The sequence below is a fragment of the Pseudorasbora parva genome, chromosome 12, assembly GCF_024679245.1.
Source record: "Pseudorasbora parva isolate DD20220531a chromosome 12, ASM2467924v1, whole genome shotgun sequence".
In the NCBI taxonomy this organism is placed as follows: domain Eukaryota; kingdom Metazoa; phylum Chordata; class Actinopteri; order Cypriniformes; family Gobionidae; genus Pseudorasbora; species Pseudorasbora parva.
This window is the reverse complement of record NC_090183.1, coordinates 44507642-44522139: the sequence shown is the minus strand read 5'-3', so window position 1 is coordinate 44522139 and position 14498 is coordinate 44507642. Positions and strand designations below refer to the sequence as shown.

Here is a 14498-nt window from a genome sequence, read left to right as displayed (position 1 = left end):
GTTGTCTCTCTCTCTCTCTCTCTCTCTCTCTCTCTCTCTCTCTCTCTCTCTCTCTCTCTCTCTCTCTCTCTCTCTCTCTCTCTCTCTCTCTCTCTCTCTCTCTCTCTCTCTCTCTCTCTCTCTCTCTCTCTCTCTGTCTCTCTCTCTCTCTCTATATATATATATAGTTATATAATATATATTTTTAATATATTATAATAAGTAATATGTTCTTTTTCACTGCAGCTTTAAAGGAGAAAATACTCAACCATGTTGACTTATGAATTTGCACATGGTTTGTCTTAAAGCATTAAAAAAAACATTAAAAACTTGATTTTCACCAAAAAGAGTCTTTAAATCGATATTTCCACAGGCTACATTTAAGATATTTCAAGGTTTAAATAATTTTTTTAACATGTCATTTAAATGAGTTTTAAGGGATACAATTATTAACTGCAGAGGGATTCATTTATATTACATTATTTTTCATCAATACATAATTATATGCTATTATTTTATATATCCTGGTGCTTCAATGATTTACTACCATGATGATACATCAAAACACCATGGTATCACCAAACCTACTTCATAGTAATACCATGGTACTTTTCTGGTACTTTTGTTGTTAGTACTTTCTCATCTATCAATGACTAATTTTGGTTTTCTTGAAATAGGCTACTTCTTAAGGAGAAGAAGAAAAGACCCTGATTACTCATTCTTTGACGTTTTATTAATGTTTATGGTTGTGTCATCACTGTAGAAAAGGATACGGCTAATATACTCTTTTTAAATGGGTGTTCATGGGCGTCATTTGTGCTTGTGCCACCGAGTTAACCATCAAAATAACCGTCCGTGCGTCAAAAAACGCGACGCAACGATCAGCATCCAGTTGATAAACCAAAGCGCGCTCGACGTTGGTGTAGATATCAATACAAACAGCAAAAAAAGAACTGGAAAAGAGACTTGGCACTTCTCAGTTTCACTTCTGAGGATCTTGCAAGTAAGGGGCGGGGCGAAAAGCTGTCAATCATGTTATGTTGATGTACTAGTACATACTCGCGGTCTCATCATCACACGCGAAGCTGCTTCTCCAGGTGAACGCAAAGTGCCGAAGACAAAGTAAACAAGGTAAAGCTCTACCCTAAATGTCAACTCATGGCATTGTTTAAATACATATCAGTTATTTTTATGCTTAACTTGTGTTGTTATCTGATTATATCCGAATATCTCAGATTTCATGTCAGTGAAACCGAGTTTTTAATATAGCATGCTACAAAATGACAGTAGTACTATTCTATCTTTTGCAAATTAAAATATTTACGTTATCCTTTCCAAAGTAGCCTACCATATAAATACCATGCACATAAAGTTTCAGTACTATCAAAGTATGACTTATATCATTACTGTAGCCATAGTATGCTTTATAAAATAAATGTACAGTAGCAGTGTATGCCATTACACCAAAATATACCATGGTATTTGCATCTTCAAAGAATTACCATGGTATATACACAAAAATGTCATTGGTTTAATACTATCGGTTGCACTTGGTAGCTATGAAGTAAACTATGCATATTTACATGCAACTTACCCTCAACAAAATCCTAATCCTATAGTAAATAAATGTTGTTAATAAATATTACTCAGTACTTAAATATAATTACACTGTAACAAGGACACCTTAAAATAAAGTGTAACAATATTTTACAGTATGTGTACTCATCTAAGAAAGTACTTTGTAATATAAGGCAACAACATGGGTTAAAGTTAAGTTTAGGGGTAAACTAGTACCTAGTTATTGAGATTACTATAATAAGTATGCATGTAGATGGGGTACGTGTGTGTGCGTGAGTTAACATACAATCTCCAAAAAAACAACAACATAAAAACATGGTATTTTGTTTTGCTCTCTGTTGTTGAGATTCTCTGTGATAATATTTCTTTTCTCCCTCTTTAAATGTTGCTAAGGCTGTGTTTGCATCCACGGGACACAACAAAGCGTGCTCATTACTCGCTGTAGTTCACGACCGCCGGCTACGGTTTTCTGTAGGTCTGAAAGCATGTAAAAAATGTGGGCTGTCATAATTACCCACCATATGGAAAAATATTTTAAACACACTGAATAGCTAGCGTACCATTCCCTTCCATTCCAGACCTCCAGATTTTATTTTTATTTTGCTTTGATATATGTTCACAAACACATGATAAAGCCATAGGTGTTTCCCAAAAAAACATGGCACTACTATGGTACAGTTGGGTACTTTTTTGTTACTGCATTCTCCCTGATACAAAAAAGTACCTTATTTTTACCAGAACATATGCATGAGAAAAACATGTTTTTCATAATCTACTATGGTTTTTCAAACACTATTGCTTATGAACATGCTAACCAAACAGTACAATAGCACATAGTACTATTTTGGTAAAGCTTATTTCTTATTAGGAGTCACTGAGACGGTTTATGGCGTGGAGCAGTTAGTTATATATGCATGAGAGGAACATGGAAAGTTATGTTTCATGTGAATAGATGCCATTGAACAGGCTCCTAGAAGATCCGCCTCTGCCAGCAGGGGTTAAATAAGCTGTCATTGATGAAACTCGTGTGTATATACATACATTCAGGGCCTTTAAATGACATATGATATGAGCATGCAGCTGTTGGTCGAAGAGTCTGCAGTGGATGTGATGAGATTAACTATAGTGTACACTGAAATACTAAAAAAACACCTGAAATGACTCTTATGTTAATTTGATTTATATAGAGAGAGACACTTCACTTAAAATATCAAAATCTCACTCCTCAAGTTGTTACTGTTACGTGTCGCTGAATGAGAAGAGGATAAGCAGCAGTGACTGCATATATAAAGGGATCGTATTAAACTAATGGCACGTGTGTGTGTGTGTGTGTGTGTGTGTGTGTGTGTGTGTGTGTGTGTGTGTGTGTGTGCGTGTGCGTGCGTGTGTGTGCGTGTGTGTGTGTGTGTGTGTGTGAGAGAGAGAGAAATGCAGAGCACAGATTGTGAGAATGGGACACCATACGTGGCTACACGTCACATCTGATGAGGACAAAGCGTTACGTTATGATGCAGTTTAACCTCTCACACATCAAAACGCTATGGTTTTTATTTAGCTTAACTATTTGTTGGCTTGTTTTCATTTTAGGTGCAATAATATGTAAAGTAAATGTATTATAATTGGCATAATTAAGTATTTGCTAGTTTTATGTCTCTGTGCTCTCTTTCCTCTCTCATAATAAAATAATGTAAACTCAAATCAATATTTCATAGTTAGGTTAGTGCTGTCAAAATTTGTGTGTTAATGCATCTAATTCGGTTTTTCAGTTTAACGTAGCATCTGCTTGTCTGTCATCCTTTGGCTAGCGTTACATTATATGATCACGCTCTTATTCACGCAAATGCTTTTAAACCATTCAAGCGTGACAAGACAAAAGAGAACGAGCTGACTGTGAATGTCCTGACTATGACACACACTCACACACACACACACACACACACACACACACACACACACACACATACATACACACACACACTCAGAAAGACAGAAGAGAATGTGCTGTTTGTGAATGTCCTGACTCCTGACCATGACACACACACAGAAAGACGCGCCAGAATCGTGTTCTCTTTCACACTTGAGCAAACAATAAAACACAGAATTTGGCCAAAATGCCATTTTGTCTCATATTGTCATAACATCTTAAATGAACTTCAGAGAGTTGTGAGGAAATGAGATGCGCGTGACAGCGTCAGAGCCACGTTATGTTCGGCAGCGGCAGATCTTAAAGTGACAGCAGCCTAATAAACCAGCCGCTGGGATTCTGTCATTAATGTTCATTAGACAACAAAGAGAACAGAGAAAACTTTAGCTTTAATAAGGATTAATCTATATTTAATTTATTATTTATGCAGTGCAGACTTTAAAGTGTTTGATAACTTTATCTGGTAAATGTCTAACAGGAAGGCCACAGGTAAATATGACATTTATTATAATGGGTTTATGTGAAGATTGTTTTAAATTAATTTCAATTAAAAGTTGTTAAAAGGGTTTATGCACTAATGTAATGTATCTCTCTCTCCGTTTATTCCTGTGTCCACTAAAGCCTCGTTCAGATTGTGTGTGTCCATGCATGTGTGAGGTGTTCTGGGGTCAGGATGGACATGGAGGAGAGCGGAGCAGGTCAGATGGAGACAATGGCCCCAGAGGAAGTGGCCCCGGCCCCTAAACGCAGCAGAGGACGACCTCGCAAACAACCACAGGTCAGAGACATATAAGCATGGATGGATGGATGGCTACATACACACTCACACATATATACACAGTGTTGGGGGGAACGCATTACAAGTAACTTGAGTAACGTAATCAGATTACTTTTTCAAGAAACTAGTAAAGTAACGCATTACTTTTAAAGGAAGTGTGTGTAAGATTGTGGCCAAAACTGGTACTGCAATCACTTTCAAATGACTGTAGAGCGGTGTATCCCCCTTCCTCTCCCCCCGACTCGAGGTTGCCAGATTGGCTGCAGGATCAGCAGAACATTTGTAGATCTGTAGCTGTGGTAACTAGAGCAGATCTGGCAACCCAAACACTACTGACTTCGTGATTGGCCGAAAGTTGAAGGGCGGAGCTTCAGGCCAAAACACAACATGTCAACATCAACATCAGTTGAGGGCTGCAACAACAACTTTATAATGACAATATCCTGGCCGGACTACTGTTGTCAGTGATAGAAGTATTTGAAATGAACATGATTTCTTAATGTCTAGTGACATATCAGGGCCATTTTAGGATTCATTCAAATACATTTCTTTTATACAGTTCCTTTAAAATGTACAAAAAAATATCTTAGTTAATTTTTCAAAAAAGTAACGCAAGTTACTCTGTCACATTTAGTAAGTGCAAAGGCGTTGTGTGTGAACAGATTATTGTAGTTCTAGACTAAATGTGAGCATTTATTCATCTCACTTGCACAATTAAGATTAAGTACTCCTCAAAACGAATTAAATCAGTCAAATGCACAACCATAATTCTATGCAAATCTCCAATAATTAAATATGAAGTAAAACTAATATTTTTATGCATTTAATCTAACTTTATTGACCAGACTTGCTGCTAACTTTTGATGATTCAGTTAAACCAAAAGCAAAAGTTACTTTAGTTTTTTGTTTTTATTGGTGAAGTAAGAGTGTTTAACTTTTTCTCCTGGTCCTATTTTCCATTATCCGGAACGGCAGCACAGCTGAGCCCTCTATTGTACATGCGTGAAGGAGCATTTTTACCTTGGTCTGAGGCTTATTATCTCAATTTTGGTGTGAAAAATAACTAACTCAATGAATTACTTTTTAAGGGAGTAACGCAATATTGTAATGCGTAATCATTTTCAAAGTAACTTTCCCCAACACTGTATATACATAAATTGAGTAAAACCAAGTGAATTGATTTCCTCAGGAGTCCACTGAGCCCTCAGCTCCCAGGAGGCCGAGAGGAAGACCGAGAGGCAGTAAAAATAAAGACCAGCGGATCACAGCCAAAGTAAGAGAACTTTACTAGAGTGCACTTAAACTTAAAGTGCCCCTGTTATGCTATTTTAAAGTCTCCTACAACAGGTTTACATGCATCAAAGATCAGTTATGTGATCATTAATTATTTTTATTATTGCATATATGTATGTATGTGTATATGTATGTATATGTGTATGTATGTATGTATATATGTATATGTATATATATGTATGTTTATATATGTATGTATGTGTATGTATATATGTATATGTGTGTGTATATATGTATATGTATGTATATGTATATATATTATATATATATATATATATATATATATATATATATATATATATATATTTTTTTTATATGAATTTCTATCTGATTCAATATTTCTGATATTCTGATATTATTATTATTTTTTATTTTATTTATTTTTTTCCTTCTTCTTTCTTTCTTGGATTGTAATTGAATGCTGTAATTGTATTGAACATCATCCTGCCCAGGGACCGCAGATGCAAATTAGCTATTTTAGCTAACTCTGGCACAACATTTGGGTTGTGTATGGTCCCTGTTAAATAAATAAATAAATAAACTAAACTAAACTAAATCAAAGGTCAAAAACACTTTCATTTTATCATAATATACACTGCACATCAACACACTTTTCAGTGTTAAAAATCTCGACGGAAAAATCAGTCCCTCTTTTCCGAGAGCCTTCTCTGCTCTGATTGGTCAGATGGTCCAATCTGTTGTGATTGGTCTACTCTGCTCTGATTGGCCTCACCATCAGCATTAACAAGTGAACGTCCATCAACAAACACGTGTGTGTGTTTCTGATTTATTGCAGTGCACATGTGGGAACTGTATCAATAAAGGTGCATACGTTAGCCGAGCACTAATTGAATGACTGATGAACATTAACGTTTGTAAAACAAATCTTGCTCCATTCTTTATCTTTACTCAAAGTAGTAAGAACATTTTTAGACAGTTGTAGGTAATAGTGGCCCACAGCCGATGAGCAGAAGTATTTCAGTTAGACAGTAATAACGCCGGTTAGCCGGAAATGTATACAATATAAAATACAATCTATTTTGAACACTCGGTAGAAAACATACACATCAATAATTATTCATACTTACAGGTTGTGATTCTGAAGAGCCGCTGGTCCAGATAAACTGGTACTGACCCATCTTTCAAAAGCAAGCGTTTTGCGAATCCTGTGTTGAGATTTGAGAAGCAGTCGTCAGTAAAGTGTCGTGTTTGTGGGCTGGTTAAGTGGTTCACAGGCGGATCACATACAAGATAGGCATTATGCAAATGTCTTTTCTAGTGACGTAGAACCGTAACACAGTGAGATTCGAATTACAAACGACTCGTTTAGGCGGTTCAGAGTCGATTCTTTCTTTTGGGACACAATCACTGGACCCAATTCGCATACTATCCATACTAAATAGTATTCGAAAGTAGAATTAGTATGTCCCAAATCGTAGTATGTTGAAAAAGTATTCCAGAGATAACCGGATGGTTTACTATTTCCGTCCGAATTTGAAGTACAGATCGATTAACGGCTGATATTACCCACAACCCATTACGAGTTGGACGAGGATTCGATTAGAACTACAAACACGGATAAAAAGCATTAAAAAACTACAAATATGACGGGTGTAGGTGTCAGACGGTTAAGTAGAGAAGGAACTTCTCTACTTAAGGAGTTTGAGTGACCAACTATCTTTATTTAACCTGACAAAAATATATTTATTCAGTGTTGTCCACATTATATTTCAACTGCAGCTGCATTGTGAACTTTTGCAATGACACGTTTGGCCATTAACTTTTAAATGCATCATTATATCATTATATTTAAACTGCAAACACACGAGTAGAGTCTCTGCATTAAAGACACACACATGGCAGATCAACATGTGGCTACATTTCTCTTCGATACGGTAGGAAAGTAAACTGAATGTGGAGGATTTAAACTGTGACGATGATTGACAGGGCAGATAAACGGTGACGGGATACACGTAACTAAGCGACAGAGTCCATTAAAGATGACGAAGTAGTCCCGAAGCTTGCATACTTTTCTTCACATTTTCTTACTTTTAGGACGTAGTATAAGTAGGCGAATTGGGATGCACCAAATCACTTTATTCATCATGCACTGCTGATGCAGAACATTTGGATTCACAGAGATCTGTATTACACACCGCATGAAAGGGAATATTTGAAAAAAGCTTGTTCAGACACATAACATGCGCTCTCATTCCTTCTTTTGGATGCAGGTAGAGCCACCGAGAGAACGAAGACCTCGAGGTAGACCACGGAAATGGGTGAGAATTACACACACTTTACACTCTGCAGAGTGTTCAATATTAGCAACTGATTAACTCAAATATAACAGAGTTTACATGCTAATAAGAATACACGTAAGAGCATTAAAATATCAATATCATGAATGCTCTGGAATGACTAGAGTAAGTCTCTGTTGGTCATCAAAAGATTAAAGGAAATCCTTTTTTTTCTTATTATATGACCCCTTTTAATATGAAATCAAACATTACTTTATTTCCTTGATTAGATATTAATGCTAACGGACATGATTTTCTTGTTAAATATCATGTTTTACGGTTTATGTGTTGAGATGGCAAAACTTGTCTTTTTTTAACCTTCTGTGTCTCTCTAATTTATAGCCTCAGGCGGCCGTTCGTCAGGAAGAACAGCAGGTAAAAAAACATTTCACACATATTCATCATATATACATATGTTATATATTTGGGGGCCAAATAGGAAATAATTATATGTAAAGTGTGGGTATATAAATGTAAATCTTAATATAGTTGTAAGTCAGAATATATATTTAAAAATATATAGTTATAACTCTGATTATATATATGTAAATTTGAATATATATACAGCTCTGGAAAAAATTAAGAGACCACTTAACATTGAGAAATCCATGTTAAATGGTCTCTTAATTGTTTCAAGAGTTGTAGTTATTACTCTGAATATATAAATGTAAATCTGAATATATAGTTATAACTCTGAATATATAAATGTAAATCTGAATATATAGTTAAACTCTGAATATATAAATGTAAATCTGAATATATAGTTAAACTCTGAATATATAAATGTAAATCTGAATATATAGTTATAAATCAGAAAATATATTTGTATCTACATATTCAGGTTTACATTTATATTCATGATTTACAAATAATTATTTCCTGTTTGGCCCCCCATAATATATGTATGTATGTATATATAAAATGCTTATTATTATCAATATTGAAAACAGTTGTGCTGCTTCATTTTTTTGTTGATAGCTTTTTCTTTGATGAATAGAAAGCTTAAAAGAAGAGCATTTATTTAAAATAGTTTTCATTTTCACTGTCACTCTTGTCCGATATAATGCATCTTTGCTGAATAAATGTAAATGTAAAAAAAACATACATATATAATTTTATTTAGAAAAGTTGTAGTTAAATGAAGAAAGAGACATTTAAATGCACGTCTACAATAACAAGGCTCACATTATAAGAATACAACAGAGTTCATAGAAATGTTTTTCACTGATTTCAAGTGGCAAAGACTCGAATTAATAATGAAACTCGATTAGTCGGACCGATTATTTTCATTATCCGTCATATTTATTCGTTTTTTTGCAGCCCTGCAACCCAAAAAGAACCAAATGAATAGTAGTGCTTGAGAATCGTCTCCTTCCTGATAAACTTGTCGATCAGAGACTGTCAAAAGTCGCTTGTCTTTTTGAAGTGAAACCCGGTAATGTGTTCAGAAACTCCCTGTTACTCATACAACTCACCGGTTAGCACAGAGCTGAATGACTCAGTGTGTTTAAGGGAAATCCAGCTCCTTACATTTCTTGGTTTCCTGTCCCAACTGTCATGGTTCTCAGGTCACGCACTTATTTTCCTCTTGTCTTCTCTTTCCTCTGCAACTAGACCGCTCATTCTGCAGCTCAGGGGGCGGAGTCAACTGAAGACCCACCCACTCAGACTCCGCCTGCTGTATTATTGTCACAGGAGAGCGACTAGAACTACCTCAGTGATGACTTTGATGCTACATTGGGGGTAATTCTCCATCTCCACTGCCTCCATCTACACTGTAAAAAATGAACTTGTGCCAGTTCTCAAATTGTGCCCAAAACTCAACCATGATCAGACATGCCCTTACAATTGTTCTCCAAAAGTCATCCAAAAATCATCATCAATCTTTAGTCTGGACACCTGTCTGCAATTTACACTGCCACATCTTTTCATTTATCATGATTTTTTGGATTCTTAAACTGGAAGTTTAGTATTTCTTAAAGCCTGTTCACACTAAGAATCATAACTATAACAATAACCTCATTAGCATTGTTGTCTGCCACTTTAATGCTCGAGCTCTTTAAAGGTCCACTGAAAAGACTTGAAGCAATGTGTTAATGTAACAAGAAGACAATAGCCAAAAATAGCCAATAGCGTTTGGTTTATATCACAGCTCGGCCAGAGCCGTTGATTTCGGTAAAGCCTCAGTTTCCTCCTAATCGCTATACCTCCTGGTCTCCTCCATATCGCTTTAAAATATCATTCTGTGCAGAATTTAAAGGGGTCCAATATGTTTTCTGGTCTGCATCGATACAATTACATGATTTGCTCTGTGCTGTCGTGTCTCTGGACTGGAGCTGTTGTGGTTCACTGACATTAACATAAAAACAGACTTCATTCACCCTAATGGAAAGCATTTACACTATATTCCCTATCCCCTATATAGTGCACTGTCTGATCGTTCCCTATCCCCTATATAGTGCACTGTCTGATCGTTCTCTATCCCCTATATAGTGCACTGTCTGATCGTTCCCTATCCCCTATATAGTGCACTGTCTGATCGTTCCCTATCCCCTATATAGTGCACTGTCTGATCGTTCTCTATCCCCTATATAGTGCACTGTCTGATCGTTCCCTATCCCATATATAGTGCACTGTCTGATCGTTCCCTATCCCCTATATAGTGCACTGTCTGATCGGTTCCTATCCCCTATATAGTGCACTGTCTGATCGGTTCCTATCCCCTATATAGTGCACTGTCTGATCGTTCCCTATCCCCTATAGAGTGCACTGTCTGATCGTTCCCTATCCCCTATATAGTGCACTGTCTGATCGTTCCCTATCCCCTATATAGTTCACTGTCTGATCGTTCCCTATCCCCTTTATAGTGCACTGTCTGATCGTACCCTATCCCCTATATAGTTCACTGTCTGATCGTTCCCTATCCCCTATATAGTACACTGTCTGATCGTTCCCTATCCCCTATATAGTGCACTGTCTGATCGTTCCCTATCCCCTATATAGTTCACTGTCTGATCGTTCCCTATCCCCTTTATAGTGCACTGTCTGATCGTACCCTATCCCCTATATAGTTCACTGTCTGATCGTTCCCTGTCCCCTATATAGTGCACTGTCTGATCGTTCCCTATCCCCTATATAGTTCACTGTCTGATCGTTCCCTATCCCCTATATAGTACACTGTCTGATCGTTCCCTATCCCCTATATAGTGCACCGTCTGATTGTTCCCTATCCCCTATATAGTTCACTGTCTGATCGTTCCCTATCCCCTTTATAGTGCACTGTCTGATCGTTCCCTATCCCCTATATAGTGCACTGTCTGATCGTTCCCTATCCCCTTTATAGTGCACTGTCTGATCATTCCCTATCCCCTATATAGTGCACTGTCGATCGTTCCCTATCCCCTATTTAGTGCACTGTCTGATCGTTCCCTATCCCCTATATAGTGCACTGTCTGATCGTTCCCTATCCCCTATATAGAGCACTGGCTGATCGTTCCCTATCCCCTATATAGTGCACTGTCTGATCGTTCTCTATCCCCTATATAGTGCACTGTCTGATCGTTCCCTATCCCCTATATATTGCACTGTCTGATCGTTCTCTATCCCCTATATAGTGCAGTGTCTCATTCCCTATCCCCTATATAGAGCACTGTTCCCTATCCCCTATATAGTGCACTGTATAATCATTCTCTATCCCCTATATAGTGCACTGTATAATCATTCCCTATCCCCTATATAGAGCACTGTTCCCTATCCCCTATAGAGTGCACTGTATAATCATTCCCTATCCCCTATATAGAGCACTGTTCCCTATCCCCTATATAGTGCACTGTATAATCATTCTCTATCCCTTATATAGTGCACTGTATAATCATTCCCTATCCCCTATATAGAGCACCGTTCCCTATCCCCTATAGAGTGCACTGTATAATCATTCCCTATCCCCTATATAGTGCACTGTATAATCATTCTCTATCCCCTATATAGTGCACTGTATAATCATTCCCTATCCCCTATAGAGTGCACTGTATAATCATTCCCTATCCCCTATATAGAGCACTGTTCCCTATCCCCTATAGAGTGCACTGTATAATCATTCCCTATCCCCTATATAGTGCACTGTATAATCATTCCCTATCCCCTATATAGTGCACTGTATAATCATTCCCTATCCCCTATATAGTGCACTGTATAATCATTCCCTATCCCCTATATAGTGCACTGTATAATCATTCCCTATCCCCTATATAGTGCACTGTATAATCATTCCCTATCCCCTATATAGTGCACTGTATAATCATTCCCTATCCCCTATATAGTGCACTGTATAATCATTCTCTATCCCCTATATAGTGCACTGTATAATCATTCCCTATCCCCTATATAGTGCACTGTATAATCATTCCCTATCCCCTATATAGTGCACTGTTTCATTCGCCATGTAGAAAACAGTAAATGTTTTTATTATAATGTAGGGCGGGGCTTCAGATTCTAGAGAGCATTTGATTAGACAGAAAATCTGATGTCATTAAAATCATTGATTCGTTTTGGCGGAAGTGAGAGACTGTACGTTTTGAATGCTTATAATCTTCTAAATATGAATTTGTCATTGTTTTGGAGCACACTAGAGGCTAACATATTCATACTTAAAAACTTCCATTTTGATTTCATGGGGACTATAAAGCAGGAAGGATTCTGATTGGCTGTCAATGTTTTTATAGTTCATCAGCTGGAAAAAATCGTTCTGAAAGTGATTCCAACAATATCGTTATAGTTGCGGTTTGGACTCTGCTAATCTACTCTACTATTCTTTTATATTTAGAACTTTTTTTGAACTACAATATATCTTTAACGTTATCATTATAGGTATCGTCCTTGGTGTGAGCGGGGCTTTATTCTTATAACAACACCTCTCCAAACCGACAACTTAAGCTTGTTTTGTTCATGACCTTTATCAAATGTTCTTGGGATTTAATAATCAATGCTCCACAAAATCATCTCTGACTCGTGTATGGATGATGCCTGATGGGTTATATTACGTTTGGTTTAATAATGTACTTCTCAGGATTCTGGAAACTTTCTATAACCAAAGCTTGAAATGATTCAAACATTTTTAATGACTGATCTTTTAATGTATCATTTATTTGTATTGTTTTATTTGAATGTTCTGTTTATACCAAACAGGGTTAATGACTTCATCAGTGATGTCAATGTTCAACAACAATCATCATTATACAGTACCTCAACACCAGAAACCTCAGTGAATTTGTTGGCTCGCTCTAGAGTAGACAATGGGTTTTTTGTAATTTGTTACAGTGAAATACATGCAGTCTTGCTCAAAAATTTACACACCCCTTGCAGAGTCTGTAAAATGTGAATAATTTTAACAAATTAAGAGATCATACAACATGCATGTTATTAGGGCTCAAGCACTGAAAGTGTGAAGGCACCTATTGTATCTGCTGGCATTCCTATTAGTATCCTCCTTCCTCCACTTTGGAAGTCTATGGAAGCCTATGGAAAAGTTGTGAAATTTGGCACGCAGACAGAAGACAGGCCTAACATTCAACATAGATTGGAGTCTCTATCTTAATCCCTCTAGCACCACCATCTGTCCAAAGTTTGACTTACATTTGTGCTAGTAACTTTTAAACCGTAAGGGCTTCCTCTGATTCCTTGGCTCAAGAAGATTGATGTAATTTTCCGTCATGAAAATACTTCCTCCAAAAACCCTGCTTTTTCTAAGTCCTCCTAGGCCGTTGCTCAGATTATCACGAAGATCACCAGATCATCTTCAGACCATGCAGACAAAAAGTTATGGAATTCAAGTTGATTGGTCAAATCATTCTCGAATAACGCGCAAATGAATTCGATGAAGTTCCCGCCAAAAGGAATGTGAGGCTTTATCTCCGCAAAACTTGGTCTGTCTTATGCTAACTAAGACTTGAGGCAACCTGCAGTGTTTCACTGCAGTGCCACCTAGTGGTCAGGAGATATGAAAAACTAAGATTTTTGTCTTCGGAAAGCTTTGGCCAAAACTGTTCTCTTTAGATTTCTCTTTAGTGCATCATGCCGAGTCATACGATACCCTGTTTTCCCATATCTGCCATGTTGACTTTTGTAAAAAATTCAATATGAAAGCATTGGTGTATCCTTATGAAACTCTGTATGTGTCTTCGACACCATGCCTTGAAGGTTTCCTCAAAAAGTTTCAGGGCAGCGCCACCTTGTGGTCAAACATCATAACAAAACTTCCAAAAATGTGAATAACCTTTTATTAAATGTGTCTATTGTAATGAAACTGGTTTTAATAGATTCCTTTTGTCATGCAGAGAACATACAAGTCCATGCATGGATACAAGTTTGCCATATTTGGCTGAACTTCCTGTACACCATTTAGCTCCTCTTCAAAAACCTTCTTTTTCTAACCCCTCCCAGACCGTTTGTCCAATTTTCACCAAAATCGAATCGTATCATCTTCAGACTGTGCCGACAAAAAGTTATGGATTTTGTGTTGATAGACAAAACCGTTTTCGTAAAACGTAATGATGAATTTGAGGCATGATGCCAAAATGACTCTTGAGTATGCGATGCTTTGACATAACACCAAACTTTACACTTGTCATTGTCACCTCAGTCTGACCACAAC

General features: G+C 37.0%; 1 protein-coding gene across 3 annotated transcripts; it reads left to right on the top strand.

The window, feature by feature from the left end:
- Window positions 1–701: 701 nt before the first annotated feature.
- Window positions 702–14183, top strand: si:ch211-161c3.6 (high mobility group AT-hook 2b). Of its 3 annotated transcripts, XM_067458560.1 has the most exons (7): window positions 702–1110; window positions 4103–4259; window positions 5449–5532; window positions 7784–7831; window positions 8192–8224; window positions 9464–9592; window positions 13034–14183. In XM_067458560.1, the coding sequence occupies exons 2-6, from the start codon at window positions 4155–4157 to the stop codon at window positions 9554–9556; spliced, it is 363 nt and encodes a 120-aa protein (XP_067314661.1). In that variant the 5' UTR covers window positions 702–1110; window positions 4103–4154; the 3' UTR covers window positions 9557–9592; window positions 13034–14183. The 3 variants fall into 3 exon arrangements, with proteins under 3 accessions (XP_067314661.1, XP_067314660.1, XP_067314662.1); XM_067458559.1 differs by lacking the exon at window positions 13034–14183 and having other exon boundaries at window positions 9464–10560; XM_067458561.1 differs by lacking the exons at window positions 702–1110; window positions 13034–14183 and having other exon boundaries at window positions 3617–4259; window positions 9464–10560.
- The last annotated feature ends 315 nt before the right edge of the window (window positions 14184–14498 follow it).

Coding starts and splice junctions, on each gene's coding strand:
- si:ch211-161c3.6 (XM_067458560.1), top strand. CDS start 4,155: ATGGACATGGAGGAGAGCGGAGCAGGTCAGATGGAGACAATGGCCCCA. Junction 4,260..5,448: donor GACCTCGCAAACAACCACAG/GTCAGAGACATA, acceptor TGATTTCCTCAG/GAGTCCACTGAGCCCTCAGC. Junction 5,533..7,783: donor ACCAGCGGATCACAGCCAAA/GTAAGAGAACTT, acceptor TTTTGGATGCAG/GTAGAGCCACCGAGAGAACG.